Source organism: Phascolarctos cinereus, unplaced genomic scaffold, assembly GCF_003287225.1.
Source record: "Phascolarctos cinereus isolate Bilbo 61053 unplaced genomic scaffold, phaCin_HiC Scaffold_5;HRSCAF=322, whole genome shotgun sequence".
Lineage (NCBI taxonomy): Eukaryota > Metazoa > Chordata > Mammalia > Diprotodontia > Phascolarctidae > Phascolarctos > Phascolarctos cinereus.
The window spans coordinates 246,678,590-246,697,077 of record NW_027555958.1 but is presented as its reverse complement, the minus strand read 5'-3'; the positions used below and the strand labels follow the sequence as shown (position 1 = coordinate 246,697,077).

At 43.9% G+C, this 18,488-nt stretch overlaps 1 protein-coding gene across 2 annotated transcripts in view; it reads right to left on the bottom strand.

The window, feature by feature from the left end:
* Positions 1 to 18,488, bottom strand: part of TNXB (tenascin XB) — a 66,837-nt gene that overhangs the window by 22,319 nt on the left and 26,030 nt on the right. For both annotated transcript variants that reach the window (XM_078155458.1, XM_078155459.1), the window contains 11 exons: positions 16,858 to 17,184; positions 14,788 to 15,120; positions 13,845 to 14,159; positions 11,795 to 12,118; positions 9,993 to 10,322; positions 7,096 to 7,422; positions 6,280 to 6,606; positions 5,464 to 5,790; positions 4,469 to 4,807; positions 3,614 to 3,940; positions 275 to 601 (listed from right to left, as the gene is read on the bottom strand). In XM_078155458.1, coding sequence (XP_078011584.1) covers positions 275 to 601; positions 3,614 to 3,940; positions 4,469 to 4,807; positions 5,464 to 5,790; positions 6,280 to 6,606; positions 7,096 to 7,422; positions 9,993 to 10,322; positions 11,795 to 12,118; positions 13,845 to 14,159; positions 14,788 to 15,120; positions 16,858 to 17,184 — 3,603 coding nt within the window. The remainder of the gene's footprint in view (positions 1 to 274; positions 602 to 3,613; positions 3,941 to 4,468; positions 4,808 to 5,463; positions 5,791 to 6,279; positions 6,607 to 7,095; positions 7,423 to 9,992; positions 10,323 to 11,794; positions 12,119 to 13,844; positions 14,160 to 14,787; positions 15,121 to 16,857; positions 17,185 to 18,488) is intronic.

The window sequence follows — 18,488 nt, the reverse complement described above, 5'->3', positions numbered from 1 at the left end:
TGTCTGAGACACATGAACATGCAGAGCTTCCAGTCACAAGAAGATAGGTCTGAGCAAAGGAGAGAACAGTGGAGGTTCTGGTTCTCCCATGACCTGCTTTTATTTTTGACTGAGTGCTAGAGGATCTGTGGAATTTGACACCTCAGGTGAGGAATCAAACTGGTCATGCGAGTTTCAAGGCCCAGGACACACAGATAGGAGGCCAACCCAATGGGAGACAAACAGGTTCTCATTCTGAGCCTCATCCCTGATGATTCTATTTTCCCTCACTTACCAGTTTTGCCATTGACAGAGACTGGGCCCAAACGTTGTCCATCATGGTAACCATAGAGATTCATCTTGTATCTGTGGTCAGGCTCCAGCTCAGAGATAGTCACCTCATTCTGGTCTCCCCCAACACGCACCATCTGGGGTCTCCCATCCGTATCTTTGTACTGGATCGTGAAGGAATCAAAGTCTCCCTGGGAGATGGTCCAGGAGAGCTTCAGGGAGTCTGGGGTGGCCTCTGTTACTGTCAGCTCCCCAAGTTCAGGCTTCTCTGTGGATTCAGGAGCCTCAGTAGCTGGCACTGTGGGAGCTGGGGTCTCTTCCTCATGTGGGTCTGTGAGGAGAAACATAAAAAGAGGATAAGGGGGACTTGAGGATTTCATTGACAGCAATCTCCTGCTCCTAATCCAGGGATGGAATCTCTGCAGAAATGAAAAAAAAATTGCTCTTGTCTATACCAGTAAGTTTGGTTTGGGCTAAATAGAATTCTGGACTTGAAATTGCAAAGACCTGAGGTCAAACCTTGCCTCAGACATCAAGCTGTGTCACCCTGGGCAAGTCACCTAATATCTCTAAGTTTCAGTTTCCTCAACTGTAAAATTGGAATGACAATAGCTCCTACCTCCCAGGGTTGCTGTAAAGATCTAATAAGATAACATATGTAAAGAACTTTACAAACCTTAAAGAACTATATAAATATGATTATTATTAATAGTATCATTATCTTGTGTTTAAATTTTGGGTTTATTATCAGTCACAGCATGGCCTTAATAAGAATCTTTACACTGGAATATGTGGAGTCCCAGTTGATTAAAAGCAATTGACTCAGTATCCCACTCACCACAGTGGATTTTCTAAACTTTTAAAAGAAATTTTTTTGGGGGGGTTCATCAATGGGGTTAAGTGACTTGCCCAAGGTCACACAGCTAGTAAGTGTTATGTGTCCGAGGTCGGATTTGAACTCAGGTCCTACTGAATCCAAGGCTAGTGCTCTATCCACTGCGCCACCTAGTGGCCACATTTTCTAAACTTTTTCATCCTTCCTCAGACCTCCCATGCTTCCTTCCCCTACTTTCTCAGCTGAGAACTTTGCATCTTATTTTACCGAAAAAATAGAGACTATTCACCAAAATCTTCCTCCTGAACTCATATCTCCCATATGCCTTCTGACAGCATCTCAACCTTCATCCCATCTTACATGAAAGGGTAGCCATTTTCCACACCAAAGAGAACCATTTTACCTGTACAGGTGATCTTATTCCATCCCAACTCCTTCAGGAGACTACCTTCTCTGTCAGCCCCACTTTCTCACATATCTTGTCTCTCCTGGTCTACTGGCTGCTTCCTTACTGTCTACAAACATGTCCATATCTTCCCCATCCTCCACAAACTTTCACTTGATCCACCATCTTCATTATCATCCCCTAACTTTCGTATTTTCATGGCTAAACTCCTTGAGAAGGCCATCTACGATAGATGCTTCCACTTCTTTCCTCTCACTCTATGTGTAACTCTATACCCTTTGGCTTCCTACCTCCTAATTCAATGAAAATGTTCTCTCAAAATTAATAGCTCTCAATTGTCAAATGTAATGGCCTTTTCCCACTCTTCATCCTTCTTGACTTCTCTGTGGCCTTTGACACTGTTGATCACTCTCTTCTCTCTAGGTTTTCATGTCCTTGTTCTCTTCCTAACCATCTAGCGAGTCTTTCTTAGTCGTCTATCCTAGAATTTCCTCCAGGTCATGACCACTGACTATGGATATCCCCCAAGGCTCTGTGCTGAGCCGTCTTCTCTTCTCCCTGTGTGCTATTTCACTTGATGACCTCATCAGCTCTTATGGATTCAATACTATTTCTACGTAGATGACTCTCACATCTACTTTCCAACCCTAAACTTTCTCCTGATCTCCAGTTTTGCACCACCTATTAAACATTAGGAACTGATTGACCCATAGGCGTCTTAAACTCAATAGATCCAAAGTTGAACTCTTCTCTTCCCCAAAACCCTCCCCTCTTCCTAAATTCCATATTGCTGTTGAGGAAAGCATCATCCTCTCAGTCACCTAGACTCAAAACCTAGGGGTCATCTTTAACTATTCTCTCCCACCTCCCATATCAAATTAGTTGCCAAGGCCTGTTGATTTTACCTTCATAATACCTCTAATATATACCCCCTTCTCTCTTCTGACACTGCCACCATCCACATACAATCCCTCATTATTCTGCTTACACTATTGTAACAGCCTGCTGGTTGGTCTCCCTGCCTCAAGCCTCTCCCCACTACAATCTATTGTCTACTCGGCTGTCAAAGTGACCTTCCTAAAGCACAAGTCTGATTATGTCTCTGGTGAATTAACAATGATAATAACAACGATAAAAACTGAGTAGGGAGTCCATTAACCTATTTATTATGCTTCTTTTGCTAACAGTATTGCTGGGATTGTTCTCTCAATTAGTAATAATTAACATCATATCATAATCAATAATTAATAATTAACATCAAAGCATGCCCCCTACCCCCGAGCCCCTCTGCTCCTCTCCACACACAATGAACTCTGTTGGCCATCTATCACTTCCAGGATCAAATATAAATCTTCTGCTTGACCGTCAAAGTCCTCTGTAACCTGGCCCTTTCCAATGTTTCCAGTCATTTTATGCCTTACACCTCAGTACTCTGCAATCTGGTGACATTGGTGTCCTTGCTGTTCCTTCTACGAGATACTTCATCTCCCAACCTTGGGCATTTTCAATGGCTTTGCCTCATGCCTGGAATTCTCTCCCATCTCCTCTCTGCCTCTTGGCTTCCTTCAAGTCCCAGGTTAAATCCTACCTATGAAGCCTCTCTCAATGCCCCCTTAATTCTAGTGCTTTCCCTCAGTTAATTATCTACTGTTTATCTGATATACAGAGTTTATTTGTACCTAGTTGTTGGCATATCTCCCCCATTAGATTGTGAGCTTCTTGAGAAGAACTATTCTTCATCTTTCTTAGTCTCTTCAGCACTTAGAACAGTGCTGGGCATACAGTAGGTGCTTGATAAATGCTTGTTCATTGATTGACTAATTGACAATATGACCATCCAATGCTCCCAGGATGGAACTGAAAGCAGTCACAAGGAGACAAGTCTGAGCAAAGGAGAGAACAGCAGAGGCTCTGGCTCTCCCAGGATCTGTTTTCATTTTTCACTAAGTGCCAGAGAATCTGTAGAGTTTGACATCTTAGTGAGAAGAATCACAGTAGTTTCAAGAGCCCAGGACATAGAGATAGGAAGCCAACCCCAATGGAAGACACACAGGTCTTCATTCTGAGCCTCATTCTTGATGATTCTATTGTCTCTCACTTACCAGTTTTGCCAGTGACAGAGACTGGGCCCACACGCTGTCCATCATGGTAACCATAGAGATTCATCTTGTATCTGTGGTCAGGCTCCAGCTCAGAGACAGTCACCTCATTCTGGTCTCCCCCAACACGCACCATCTGGGGTCTCCCATCCGTATCTTTGTACTGGATTGTGAAGGAATCAAATTCTCCTTGGGGGATGGTCCAGGAGAGCTTCAGGGAGTCTGGGGTGGCCTCTGTCACTGTCAGCTCCCCAAGTTCAGGCTTCTCTGTGGGTTCAGGAGCCTCAGTAGCTGGCACTGTGGGAGCTGGGGTCTCTTCCTCATGTGGGGCTGTGAAGGGCAGACATGGAGAAAAGGTAGGTCAGCCTTAGGAAGGGGTTCACCTTCCTCTAGTCCTCATGTGAGAAGGGCACATCTGTTCCTCAAGTGTATTCAGGGAGTATAATGAACGCCTCCATTTTATTCATAGGATGTACTCTAGGGAAGTCTTTCCATTGGTGTGTGGAGGATCATGTCTGACCAGTGTATCAACATGCATTCTGAATAACTGAGCATGCTCAGACTTCCAGAAGATGTAGCATCATGGGCCAGAGAAGTCAGCAGAGTGGACATCATCCTAGTGAAGCACTATCTCTCTAGTGATCTGGTCCTTTTCCTACTCAGCTCCAGAGCATTTGTCATGCTCATTAAATATGAAGGAAGAAGCAAAATGACAATTGTGGCAACAGACAAGAGATACGGGAAGAGGTGATAGGTATATGGGTCATATTTCAAAGGACTTACAGAGACAGACAAATGGGAGGAAAATGGATTCTCATTGGAGTCTCACCCTTGACAATTCTATTGTCCCTCACTTACCAGTTTTGCCAATGACAGAGACTGGGCCCACACGCTGTCCATCATGGTAACCATAGAGATTCATCTTGTATCTGTGGTCAGGCTCCAGCTCAGAGACAGTCACCTCATTCTGGTCTCCCCCAGTACGCACCATCTGGGGTCTCCCATCCGTATCTTTGTACTGGATTGTGAAGGAATCAAAGTCTCCCTGGGGGATGGTCCAGGAGAGCTTCAGGGAGTCTGGGGTGGCCTCTGTCACTGTCAGCTCCCCAAGTTCAGGCTTCTCTGTGGGCTCAGGGGCCTCAGTAGCTGGCACTGTGGGAGCAGGAGTTTCTTCCTCCTGACTTCTCTCATATGGGGCTGTGAGAACAAAGACACAAAGAGAATTAATTGGACTTGGTGATTTCATTAATAATGAGCCTATACCCCGTTTTTTTGTTCTTTTTTTTAAATTTGGTTAGACAATGGAGTTAAGTGACTTGCCCAGGGTCACACAGCTAGAGTTATGTATCTAAGGCTGGATTTGAACTCAGGTCCTCCTGAATCCAGGGCTGGTGGTCTATCCACTGCGCCACCTAGCTGCCTGTACCTTGTTCTTCTTTCAAGGATATAATCTCTGCAGAAGTTGAAAGGAATTTCTCCATCTCATGTCTAGATTTCCTGGCCTACAGTCAGTCACTAAATTGCCTTAATTAGAATCTTTACATTGGACCCTGAGGAGTTCTGCATGATTAAAAGTAGTGTCTGAGACACATGAACATGCAGAGCTTCCAGTCACAAGAAGACAGGTCTGAGCAAAGGAGAGAACAGTGGAGGTTCTGGTTCTCCCATGATCTGCTTTCATTTTTGACTGAGTGCTAGAGGATCTGTGGAGTTTAACATCTCAGGTGAGGAATCAAACTGGTCATGTGAGTTTCAAGGCCCAGGACATACAGGCAGGAGGCCAACCTCAAAGGGAGACAAACAGGTCCTCATTCTGAGCCTCATCCCTGATGATTCTATTTTCCCTCACTTACCAGTTTTGCCATTGACAGAGACTGGGCCCACACGCTGTTCATCATGGTAACCATAGAGATTCATCTTGTATCTTTGGTCAGGCTCCAGCTCAGAGATAGTCACCTCATTCTGGTCTCCTCCAACACGCACCATCTGGGGTCTCCCATCCGTGTCTTTGTACTGGATTGTGAAGGAATCAAAGTCTCCCTGGGAGATGGTCCAAGACAGCTTCAGGGAGTCTGGGGTGGCCTCTGTCACTGTCAGCTCCCCAAGTTCAGGCTTCTCTGTGGGCTCAGGGGCCTCAGTAGCTGGCACTGTGGGAGCAGGGGTCTCTTCCTCATGTGGGGCTGTGAGGACAAACACACAAAGAAGATAAATTGGATTTGGTGATTTCATTAATAGTGACCTTCTACCCTGTTCTTCTTCCAAGGATTTCATCTCTGCAGAAGCTAAAAGGAATTTCTCCATCTCATATCTAGATTTTGTGGTCTACAAGAGTCAGTCACAGAATAGCCTTAATTACAATCTTTACACTGGACCCTGAGGAGTCCTGCATGATCAAAAGTAGTGTCTGAGACACATGAACATGCAGAGCTTCCAGTCACAAGAAGATAGGTCTGAGCAAAGGAGAGAACAGCAGAGGCTCTGGCTCTCCCAGGATCTGTTTTCATTTTTCACTAAGTGCCAGAGAATCTGTAGAGTTTAACATGTTAGTAAGAAGAATCACAGCAGTTTCAAGGGCCCAGGACATAGAGATAGGAAGCCAAGCCCACGGGGAGACCAAAAGGTCTTCATTCTGAGCCTCATCCCTGATGATTCTATTGTCTCTCACTTACCAGTTTTGCCAATGACAGAGACTGGGCCCACACGCTGTCCATCATGGTAACCATAGAGATTCATCTTATATCTGTGGTCAGGCTCCAGCTCAGAGATAGTCACCTCATTCTGGTCTCCTCCAACACGCACCATCTGGGGTCTCCCATCCATATCTTTGTACTGGATTGTGAAGGAATCAAAGTCTCCCTGGGAGATGGTCCAAGACAGCTTCAGGGAGTCTGGGGTGGCCTCTGTCACTGTCAGCTCCCCAAGTTCAGGCTTCTCTGTGGGCTCAGGGGCCTCAGTAGCTGGCACTGTGGGAGCAGGGGTCTCTTCCTCATGTGGGGCTGTGAGGACAAACACACAAAGAAGATAAATTGGACTTGGTGATTTCATTAATAGTGACCTTCTACCCTGTTCTTCTTCCAAGGATTTCATCTCTGCAGAAGCTAAAAGGAATTTCTCCATCTCATGTCTAGATTTTGTGGTCTACAAGAGTCAGTCACAGAATAGCCTTAATTACAATCTTTACACTGGACCCTGAGGAGTCCTGCATGATCAAAAGTAGTGTCTGAGACACATGAACATGCAGAGCTTCCAGTCACAAGAAGATAGGTCTGAGCAAAGGAGAGAACAGCAGAGGCTCTGGCTCTCCCAGGATCTGTTTTCATTTTTCACTAAGTGCCAGAGAATCTGTAGAGTTTGACATCTTAGTGAGAAGAATCACAGTAGTTTCAAGAGCCCAGGACATAGAGATAGGAAGCCAACCCCAATGGAAGACACACAGGTCTTCATTCTGAGCCTCATTCTTGATGATTCTATTGTCTCTCACTTACCAGTTTTGCCAATGACAGAGACTGGGCCCACACGCTGTCCATCATGGTAACCATAGAGATTCATCTTGTATCTGTGGTCAGGCTCCAACTCAGAGATAGTCACCTCATTCTGGTCTCCCCCAACACGCACCATCTGAGGTCTCCCATCCATGTCCTTGTACTGGATTGTGAAGGAATCAAAGTCTCCCTGGGAGATGGTCCAGGAGAGCTTCAGGGAGTCTGGAGTGGCCTCTGTCACTGTCAGCTCCCCAAGTTCAGGCTTCTCTGTGGGTTCAGGAGCCTCAGTAGCTGGCACTGTGGGAGCAGGGGTCTCTTCCTCATGTGGGGCTGTGAAGGGAAGACATGGAGAAAGGATAAGTCAGACTTAGGAAGGAGTTCACCACTAGTGTTTTCCTCTGTCCCTTCTATAAGCAGGGTATGATTCTCATGTGTTTGAAGAAAGTAGCAGAAATTACTTGATTTCCTTCCTAGCACTAGCTATAATGGAGGTCAAAGGAAGATTTACATGTGATAGCTGCTATTGGAGATGGAAAGAATAATGATAATGAAGGATGAGAGTAGAAATACTGGATCTATTTTGCTTCTGTTTATTTGTCAAGGAAAATGATCTCTGGACTAAGAAGGATGGACCAATAATGATTACAATGTAATTAAAACCCAGGAAAAGTGAAGAAATGTTAAGAAAATATCTGGCTTCTCTCAATGAATGCCATCAGGTCCTGATGAAATATATATCCTTCTGAACCAAAAGAACTCGGTGGATTTGATTTATGGGCTCTTGTCAGTGATATGTGAATAACTACAAGAGAACCCAAGAAGTCTGAAGCACTGTAGGTAAGCAAATATACCTATTTGGAACAAGGAAAAGAAGGCCAGTGAACTTAGCTGATTCCTGAAAAAAATTACAGAATGCAGTTCTAAAAGGAAGGTCCATGAACATTGAGAAAGGGAAGTAAAGAACAGGTTATACTAAACCAACTTTGTTTCATTTTTCATAATGTTTTTAGATTGTTAGATCATAGGTATGGCATGTCTGAATTTTAGCAAGGCATTTGATGCAAGGTCTTTCATGATATCAAGGGCAAAGTAGAGAGATGGGGTCTCAGTAACGGGGGATTCAGAGCTTTATGAATGACCAAACCCAAAGAATAGTAACATCAGCCTGATTGAGATCTCCAGGACAGTGATTTAGAGATTTGTCCTTGGCCCTGTTCTTGTTCAACATTTTTATTAGCGACTTGGATGATCATCAGATTTGTAGGTGATGCAAAGCTGGGAAGTTTAACTCACATATTAAATGACAGATTAAGAAAACATGAGCTAGGCTCATTGAAGTTCAATAGGCTAACCAGATGAAATTTAACAAAGATAAAGTTATATACTTTTATTGAAAAAAATAAATTGCACAAAGACAGGATGGGGGGATGGCTAGACAACAACAGTGCATGGGAAAAAGATTTAGGTGTTTTAGTGGACCACAAATTTGATGTGAATCAACAATGGGATGTGATTAGTCAAAAAGCTAATTCCCTCCTACAACTATAGTAGAAGAAGGGTAGGGTCCAGGAAGTAGACAGTCCCATTGTACTCTCAGACCATATCTAGAGGATAGTGTTCAATTCTAAGCACCACAGTTTAGCAAAGTGAGTGACAAACTTGAAGATGAAAAGTTGTGAGAGAAAAGGAGAAAAAGCCACATGAGGCTAGATGGGGTCAAAGAATTGGGAACATTTATCTTGAAGAAGAGAAGATGTAAGAGGGATAAAAGTGCTTCCTCAAGTGCCTGAAGGGCTTTCACGCATGTGGAACCAGAAGGCAAAAGTAGGAGAAATATGTGGAAATTGTGAAAAGGGAAACAACTTCCTAACCAGAGCTGTCTAAAAATAGAAAGGATGGCCTTGGGAAAGAATGGGTTCTAAATCCCTAAAATGGGTTGATTACTTGTTAGAGAGGATACAGAGGAGTGCGCTGTTTCAAGTACGAGTGAGATTAGAAGACGGCCATGAGATTCTATAATAATAATAGCTATAGGGGGCAGCTAGGTGGCGCAATGGATAGAGCACTGGCCCTGAAGTCGGGAGGACCTGAGTTCAAATCTGACCTCAGACCAATCACTTGACACTTACTAGCTGTGTGACCCTGGGCAAGTCACTTAACCCCAGTCACCTAAAAAAGAAACAAACAGAAAAACCAAACAAATAATAATATCTATATAAATACAATGCTATTTAAATAGCATTTATATAGTGGTTTAAGGTTTGCAAAGTGCTTTGCAAATAGTATCTCATTTGAGCCTCACAACAATGCTGTCAGGAAGAAGCTATGTTTTTCTCTATTTCACAGATAAGGAAACTAAGGCAGACAGAGGTTAAGAGATTCATTCGGGGTCATGCAACTCGTAAGTGACTGATGCTAGATTTGAACCCATGCCTTCCTGACTCCTTATAAAAAGCTTCAATCATTGTACATCCTAGTTGTGAGTCTGGATGCTAGCCAGTCATGGGATGGAATCTAGGGAAGCCTTTACACTGGATTGTAAGGAGTCATGCCTGGCCAGTGTCTCAACACATGTTCTGAATAACGGAGCAAACTTAGACCTCCCAGGATGAGCAGCTTAATGGGAGAGAGAGCAGCCAGGAAAGCAGACATCACAGCAATGAAGTCTCCAGCTCTCCAGTAATCTGATTCTTTCTCTACTCCACTCCAGAGAATTTCTAATGCTTGTTGTATAGGTAGGATGAAACAAAATGGGAACTGTGGCCATAGACAGGGGTCAAGAGAAGAGGGGACAAGCATACTGGACATCACAATTTCAAGAGACACATAGACATGAGGCTTATCACCAATGGGAAGTAAATGAATTCTCATTCTGAGGTGATCCTATCCTATTCACTCACCTGTTAGACCAGCGACAGAGACTGGGCCCACACGCTGTCCATCATGGAAACCATAGAGATTCATCTTGTATCTGTGGTCAGGTTCTAGGCCAAAGACAGTGACCTCATTCTGGTCTCCCCCAACACGCATAATCTGGGGTCGTCCATCCGTGTCCTTGTACTGGATTGTGAAGAAATCAAAGTCTCCCTGGGAGATGGTCCAGGAGAGCTTCAGGGAGTCTGGGGTGGCCTCTGTTACTGTCAGCTCCCCAAGTTCAGGTTTCTCTGTGAGCTCAGGAGCCTCAGTGACTGGTATTGTGGGGACAGGTGTTTGATCTACATCTCGTGGGGCTGTGAAGGGAAACACAGAGAGAGGGAAAGCTAAAGTTTGGGAACTATAAATTTAAGTATAAATTTGTCCTCTACAAATTCATGTTACATAATCTCAACTGGACCTTCACCTCAGTATGACAGTCATTTAATTCCTCCTTAATAGATTCTCTATCCCATTCCTCCTGGAGGCTGCTCTTCTCCAGCCTTCCATGCCATCCCTTTCTCCTTTCCCTCTTAAGTGAGGTCCTTGACCATTCACAATGAGCTTCCTCTTCTCCCTTTCTCTAAATCTCAAAACCCCTTGACATCATTCCTCATTCTCCAATTTCTAATAAAGCAGTGACTCTTTTCCTGACCAAGTCATTTGTTCGCCATCCCATTCTCTCCTACTTTCTTCAGCACATGGTTCCCACAATCGTTCTATCCCACCCGATTTTCCATCTCTTTCTATCTATTAGTTACTTCCTTACTGCCCACAAATGTGGACAAGTCTCCTCCATCCTAAAAAAAAAACACAAAGAAAAGCACCAAACAAAAACACCTCAATAGATTATACCATTCACCGGAGCTACCATCCTATTTATATCTCTCCTCTGTTGCAAAAACTCCTAGCCAAAGCTGTCTACCTTTATTTCCTCTCCTCTCACTCCTTTCTCAGCTCTCTGTAGTCTAGTTTCTTCACTCATCACTCAGCTGAAACTGTTCTTTCCCCAAATGGTCACTTGATGAACACAATGGCCTTTTTTCCATCCTCATCTTTCTCACCCCCCTGCAGCATTTGACGTGGTTTTCCATGCTCTCCTCCTAGAGACTCTCCTTTCTGGGTTTTGTGACCCTGCTTTCTTTTGGTTTCCTACCTGCCTGACTGCTCCTTCTTGATGTCCACTAACTGATTCATTTTCCCATATCATCCTCCCTAACTATGCATGTACAGAAGGCTCTGTTCTAGACCCTCTTCTATTATTTTTCACTTGGGGACCTCATTAACTCCCATAACTTTAATTATCATCCCTATGCAGCAACTCCCAAATCTATATACAGAATCTCCTGAATTATAGCTACATGTCTTTGACTACCTATCAGATATTTCAAACTAGATATCTCCTAAACAATTTAAGCTCAATATGTCCAAAACCAAACTCATCTTTGTCCCCAAACCCAAATTCCCCTATTTCTGTCAAGGCTACTACCATCCCTCCACCAAGACTGACAATCTTGGTGTTATCCTTGACCCCTCATTCTTCCCCTCCCCACACATCCAATTAGTTGCTAAATCCTCTCATTTCTACTTTCACAATATCTCTTGCACCAGAGGACCTTTAGAATGTCGTGCCTCAAAAAGAAATGAGAAAAACCTAGAATGGACAGAAAAGTGGCATCAAACACTAAAGGGAGCGAAACTGATTCTCACCCTGAATGTTCCCACCCTGGGTGCTCTCCCCCTTTCCCTTCCTTACTCTCCACTCCCCTACCCCCACCTTGCCACTGACCTGTTATACCAGTAGTAGAGATTGGGCCCACACGGTGTCTATCATGAAAACCATAAAGATACATCTTGTACATGTCATCAGGCTCTAGGCCAGAGATGGTGACTGTGTCCTCATGTCCACCAATATGTACTACTTTCGGCTGTCCATCTCTATTCTTGAATTGGATCACAAATGAATCAAATTGGCCCTCAGGGACAGTCCAGGAGAGGTCCAAGGAATCTGATGTGGCATCTATCACTGTCAGCTCTCCCAGGCGGGGCTTAGGAGGGGGTTCAGAGATTAGAACTGTAGGGGCTGGAGTCATTTCCTCATCTCTTTCTGGGGCTGACATAAAGAAGGAGATACAAGCAACGTGTTAACATACCTTAAATACTCCCCAGCCATTATTTCTGCTTGAGAGGGGATCCTGGGACTTCTCACGCTAAGAGGATATGTTGACATCAACACATTTAGTGTTACAATTTGTATCCCACAACCAGGAAATACTCCCTGCTTAAGAAGACATAGACATAGACATAGACGTACACATAGACATAGTCATGGACATAGACACAGATAGATAGATAGGTTGAACATATTGTGATAAATGAATGTAATGCAATACTGTTGCACCATAGGAAATAAAGTATGAGAGAAATTCAGAGAAATTTGGAAAGACTGCATGAACTGCACGAATTGAGTAAAGTTTTCACAACCAAGAGAACAATACCCACAATGAACACAATAATGTAAAGGAAAAAATGCTGAAAATATAAAAACTCAGTCATGAAAATAATGAAGAATATTAACCCCAGAGTACTGATAATAACAGCTAGCAAGCATGATACAGTGCTCTAACACTTGTAAAGCACTTTACAAATATTATCTCATTTTAGCCTCACAGCAACCTTGGGGAAAAAAAAGTATTATTATTATCCCCATTTTATAGATGAGGAAATTGGAGCAAGCAGAGGTTTAATGACTTATCTAAGGTCATACAGCTAGTAAGTGTCTGAGGCAAGATTCGAAGTCAGCTAGGTGGCACAGTGGATGGGAGGACAGGACTGGAGTCAGGAAGATTCAAATCCAGCCTCAGATACTTACTAGCTGTGTGACCCTGGGCAAATGACTTAACCCTGTTTGCCTCAGCTCTTCATCTGTAAAATGAACTAGAGAGGAAAATGGCAAACCATCCCATATCTTTGCCAAGAAAACCCCAAATGAGGTCATGAAGAGTCAGGTACAAAACAATTCAACAATAAGAAAAAACTTCCTAACTCCATGTCCAATATTCTACCTACTGTGCCACCTACCTGCCCTGACTAATGATATTTCCTTTTTCATGGTAGAGGGGTGGTAGACTACAGGTGAGGAATGAGGCACAGGCTGTCAGATGTGTTAAAGTGTCAGCATTTTTTGCTTAACTATATTTCTTTTTTAAAGGAGAAGGCTTTATTGGGTAGGGAGGTATTGCCACAATGTAGAAAAAGATTTTTTTTTAAATAATAAGGCATTTTATTTACAATAATTATTGTAAATAATTGCATTTATAATTTTTTTAAATTTAAAGATACACATATTCCTTTAGAACATGGAACTAGGGGGTTTTCTTCTGACTTATGGACTCAATTCTTGGAGAATCAATTACAAATTATGCTTGTTGACATTCCAGGGGTCTTTGGTTGTTGCCTGATGCCCTGATATACTATGAACATGGTTACTGTTCACCTGTGTGAACTGTAGAAGGGGATACTTGACACCAGGCACCCACAGCTCCACAGCTCTGAAGACCTTCTCATAACCTCTTTGAGAAACAGCCTTTCCTTCTTTCCTTCCTGCCTCAAGTCAGGATATCATCCTCTCTTCAAATTCAAGCAGATTGGAGGAATCTCAGTCCTCAGAGAGAAGCAGCAAATGGATCTATGGCCCCAAAACACAGTAAACTTACAGGAAGCAGAATCAGAGACACAGGGACAAAGACCTCTAAGGAAGAAGCCTCAGGTTGTCCCTAACCTGCAAAGCCTGGTCCATAACCGCACCCAAGTAGCCACCCACCTCACTCCTTACCTACCTGTTACGCCAATAACAGAGACAGGGCCTATGCGCTGCCTGTTATGGAAACCATAGAGATTCATCTTGTATTTGTGATCAGGCTCCAGGCCGGAGACAGTGACTTCTTTCTGGTCACCTCTGACACGTTTCATTTTAGGTTGTCCATCTCCGTTCTTGTACTGGATCACGAAGGAGTCAAACTGACCCTCTGGGACGCTCCAAGAGAGGTGCAGGGAGTCTGGAGTCGAATCTGTCATGGTCAGTTCCCCCAAGCGAGGTTTAAAAGGGGATTCAGTGGTTGAAGCCGTGGGAGTTGGGGTCTCCTCCTCAGGGGCTGATAAAGAGATCAGAGAGAAACTAAAACTGACTTTGAGAGAAGGGGGTGGCTTACCCTGGTCACTCCCTCTTTTCTTTAGGCATACTGGTATAGCTGCTAGAAAGAAATACTGAGAGCCCGAAACAGGGAAGGATATCACTGGATTTTAAAGTCAGTTATGGTTGATGATCAGAAAAGTCTTTAGGTTACTCTTAGAGGAGTATGGCTTAGTCAGTCTCTGCCACATTCTGGCCGGGAGATGGGGGCACACTCAAAATTCCTGGCACAAACAGCTCTACTACATGCTTATCACAGTTGAGCAGTGAAAAATTCACGTGTCAGGTGTTTACTTCCCAGCACCCTTGCCTGCACTCATCTCTGCTCCCGGGTCAAACTACAATCCAACTTGCTCCGAGCTTGGTGTTTAGCCCCAAAGGAAAAAGTGCCTAGCACATAGTAGGTGATTAATAAATGTTTATTGACTGATTGATTGTTTTCTGTGGGCATAAGTAATATGGACACAGCATACACTGGACACAACAATAAATGAGGGCCTGGGACCTAATTAGACTTGACAAAATAGTTAATGCCCGCTAGGAAAGAAAGTAAATATTATTCTGAGTCTATTCTACTGATTGTGACTTACCTGTTACACCAATGACAGAGACTGGGCCCACACGCTGTCCATCATAGAAACCATAGAGATTCATCTTGTATCTGTGGTCAGGCTCCAGGTCAGAAACTGTGACCTCATTCTGGTTGCCCTCAACACGCACAGCCTGGGGTCTCCCATTCCTGTCCTTGTACTGGATTGAGAAGGCATCAAAGTCTCCCTGGGAGTTGGGCCAAGAGAGCTTCAGGGAGTCTGGGGTGGCCCCTGTCACTGTCAGCTCCCCAAGTTCAGGCTTCTCTGTGGGCTCAGGGGCCTCAGTGGCAGGCACTGTGGGAGCTGGAATCTCTTCTACTTCCTCATATAGTGCTGAGATGAGGAGATACATAAAGATAAGTTTGAGGATAACATCAGCTCTAGGAACTTTTCATGTTCCTCATATGAGAATAGAATATTTCTCTCTCTAGAGAATATATGGTGAAACAGGTATTTCTGCAACAGGATTTCATTTCTGTGGGAGCCCAGGGACCCCCAAGTTCTCAAAGGGGAAAACAGAACTGTGAGGTACTGGAATGCGATGAGATTGATTCCCTAATTCTTCTTCCTTTACCCTTGAGAAGACTTCTTATTGACCATTCAAGAAGCAGGGACCAGAGTTACTGTGATCAGACTGTGTCTCTCCTCTACCTGTCACATGGGTGAGTATGGCATACTGCAGGAGCTGATCTCTTGGACTGCCAGCTGCCATGTGGCTCAAGCCCTAATCTGAGGTAACTGAGATCAGTGAGGGAGATTAGGGCTGTGGAAGCAACCAAAAGAGGAGCAGAAGCAGGGGAAAGCCCCCAGTACTGGACCATCAGCTCCCTAAAAGTCTAGTGGATCAGTGGGCCAGAGAGAGACAGACTGAGCCCATTTCCAGCACTTCCCCAACCTTTCTTGTTCATACTCTGAGGTCCAGAGCTGGGCCCCAAACACACACACACACACACACACACACACACACACACACACACACACACATACACCCTTCACCTTTTATTCCCTTTCCATGATCTATAGCTGATAGCAGTTCAGACCCCCACCCCAACCCTCACCTCTGCCTGCATTGGAAAGCAAAGACAGGACAGTTGAGAGGAGTTTTGGTAAATGATTTGACAAAGGAATCCCCATGGAAGAATTCAACAAATTTCCTCTTCATTCTGAGTGTGCCTCATAAACTCTGTAGCCACAAAACCTTGATTACCTGATAAATGAAAAAGGTCATTTGACAAGAGAAATTCTACGTGCAGGGTCAGGGCGAAGGCATATATTTCCTGTTTCTAAATGGTTCTGAGCAATGTTTCACATTGTCTCATAGTCTAAGTTCTGAACCTAATCAGGATGGGTTCTAATTTGTTCAGTTATTCACAGCCCCACACCATCATGCCAGGCAACTTCAAGCATCAGAAAACTGTGCCTTCATCTTGACCCAGCATCTTCCACATGGCAAACTGGGAGACTCAGTTTCACCTCTGTGATTCTCTGTTCCGTGAACACTGAATGGTCTGAGGGGTAGTCTCTCTCAAGGGCAAAGGAAGAGAAAATAGGGAACTCTTAGTCCTGTGTGCTCATACATAGATATCATTATATCCTTGTGCCTCACAATTTTATTTCTCTCTGTGGGAATTTTGGGAGTTCCTTGGCTCCCATGGAGATCAAAACAGAAACATCTACCAAAATGGAATTTTTCGAACCCATCACTAGAACTATGAACTCTGGAGTCAGTCATAGCATGTGATTTAGGAAAACTTTGTGTTGTGTTTTGATAAGTCCTATTTATTCAGTATCTGACAAACATTTTTATCAACTGGCAATATCAAGGGACCTCCAGGGTGATCAGCTGAACCTAATATAGGAATTGGAAGCTCAGCAAAAGCCCCAACTCTCCAAAGAGCTACTTGAGTCCTAGGAGATCAATAGAGCTTGAGATCTCAAATGTAAGTGAGGAAAACTGGAAACTGGATCCTAAGAGGCTAAACCAAGTAAGGCATAAGGTCAATGATAAAGAAATGAAGACCTAGTCTGGCTCAGAGACCCACCTCTCAGGATCTGTTTGCTTTTACTCACCAGTAACACCAATAATGGAGATAGGGCCCACCCGTTGTCCATCATGGAAACCATAGAGGTTCATCTTGTATTTGTGATCTGGCTCCAGGCCAGAGATGACGACCGCATTCTTGTCACCCTCAACATGTACACTCTTAGGCTGTCCATCTCCATTCTTGTACTGGATCACAAAGGATTCAAACTGGCCTTCCGGAATGGTCCAAGAGAGGTGCAGAGAATCTGAGGTGGCATCTGTCACCATTAGCTCTCCCAGGTGGGGTTTAACAGGTAACTGAGGGGCATCAGTGGCGGAGGAAGTGGGGACTGGAGTTTCTTCCTCTCGTGGTCCTAGGATAGATATAGGAAGGAGAGGATTGTATTAGACAGAAAAGATAGGTCTACCTTTTCTGAACTTGGTCACGATTTGCAAAGAAACTGAGTCTAGCCCTACGACAACTCCCTTCACTCACTTGGAAGGCTGATGACAGATAAGAAACTCACTATTTAGTGGAGAAACTCTAGCGATTTATTTATCAGGTATCTATAGTGTAACATAACAGCACAATGTAACAAATACTTGTCTAGGGCCTACTTTTTCCAAGCACCCTACTAGGGGCTGAGGAGATAGGAAGTTTAGATGAGACATGGCCCTTGCCCTCAGGAATTTATCATCTACTAGGGATATAAGACGGACATAGATTAGATACACAACAGGACATGCTAAGTGCATTTGAGAGTTAAAAGACAAAATGCTACCTGATATTCTGGGGGGATCTTTAGAGGACAAAAAGACATTTTAGAGATAATCTAGTTGAACCCCCTTAAGTCAAGGGAGATTAAGTGATTTGACTAAGGACACACAGCTAGTGGTAGAACTGGGACTCAGTAAGAGGGGTGGCTTTGAAGTCAGAGGACCTGGCTTCAAATCTAGCCTTAGTCACTTTTTACATGCGTGAACTCGAGCCCTCAGTTTCTTCCTTGGTAAAATGGGCAGAGGGGACGGGAAAGGTTTGTATTAGATACTTGAGGTAAGGGCCCTTCCAACTCTAAATCTACAATCCTAATGAGATTCCTCTGGACTCCTGGTCAAGGGCTTTTTCTCCTAACCCCTCATTGCTTCTCTAGATAGAAGCAGTGAAGTTGCAGAATTCAATGTGCGAGAAGAGAAACTCAAGCCCAAATTCCCTATCCTGGCATTCAAGGCCTTCTGGAATCTTGATCAAAACTACCTTGCCACATGTATCTCCTCACCCCACACTCAGGCCAAACAGGCCCATTTGTTATCCTTTGAAAACATCCTGAGTCTTTGCTCACACCATTCTCAATGTCCAAAATGCCCTTTCCTGTTTCTACTCATTGAAATTCTGTTCATCTTTTCAAAATCCTGTTCAAATGCTTCCTCATCCATCAACATCCCATCCCTTGACACCCACAACCAGAAGTGATCTTTCTGTCCCACAAATTCTCATAACACCTAATTAAATACACTTCTTTTGCACTTTGCACATCCTATTTTATGCTTGATTATTGGTGTGCATGTCTGATATCGCTCATTTTGCTATAAGCCTCACGAAGAAGCCAGGGACCATGCCTTATTTATCTTTATTCCCCCTCTTGTTTGTTGAAGCTAGACCAAGATAAAGAAACCAGCA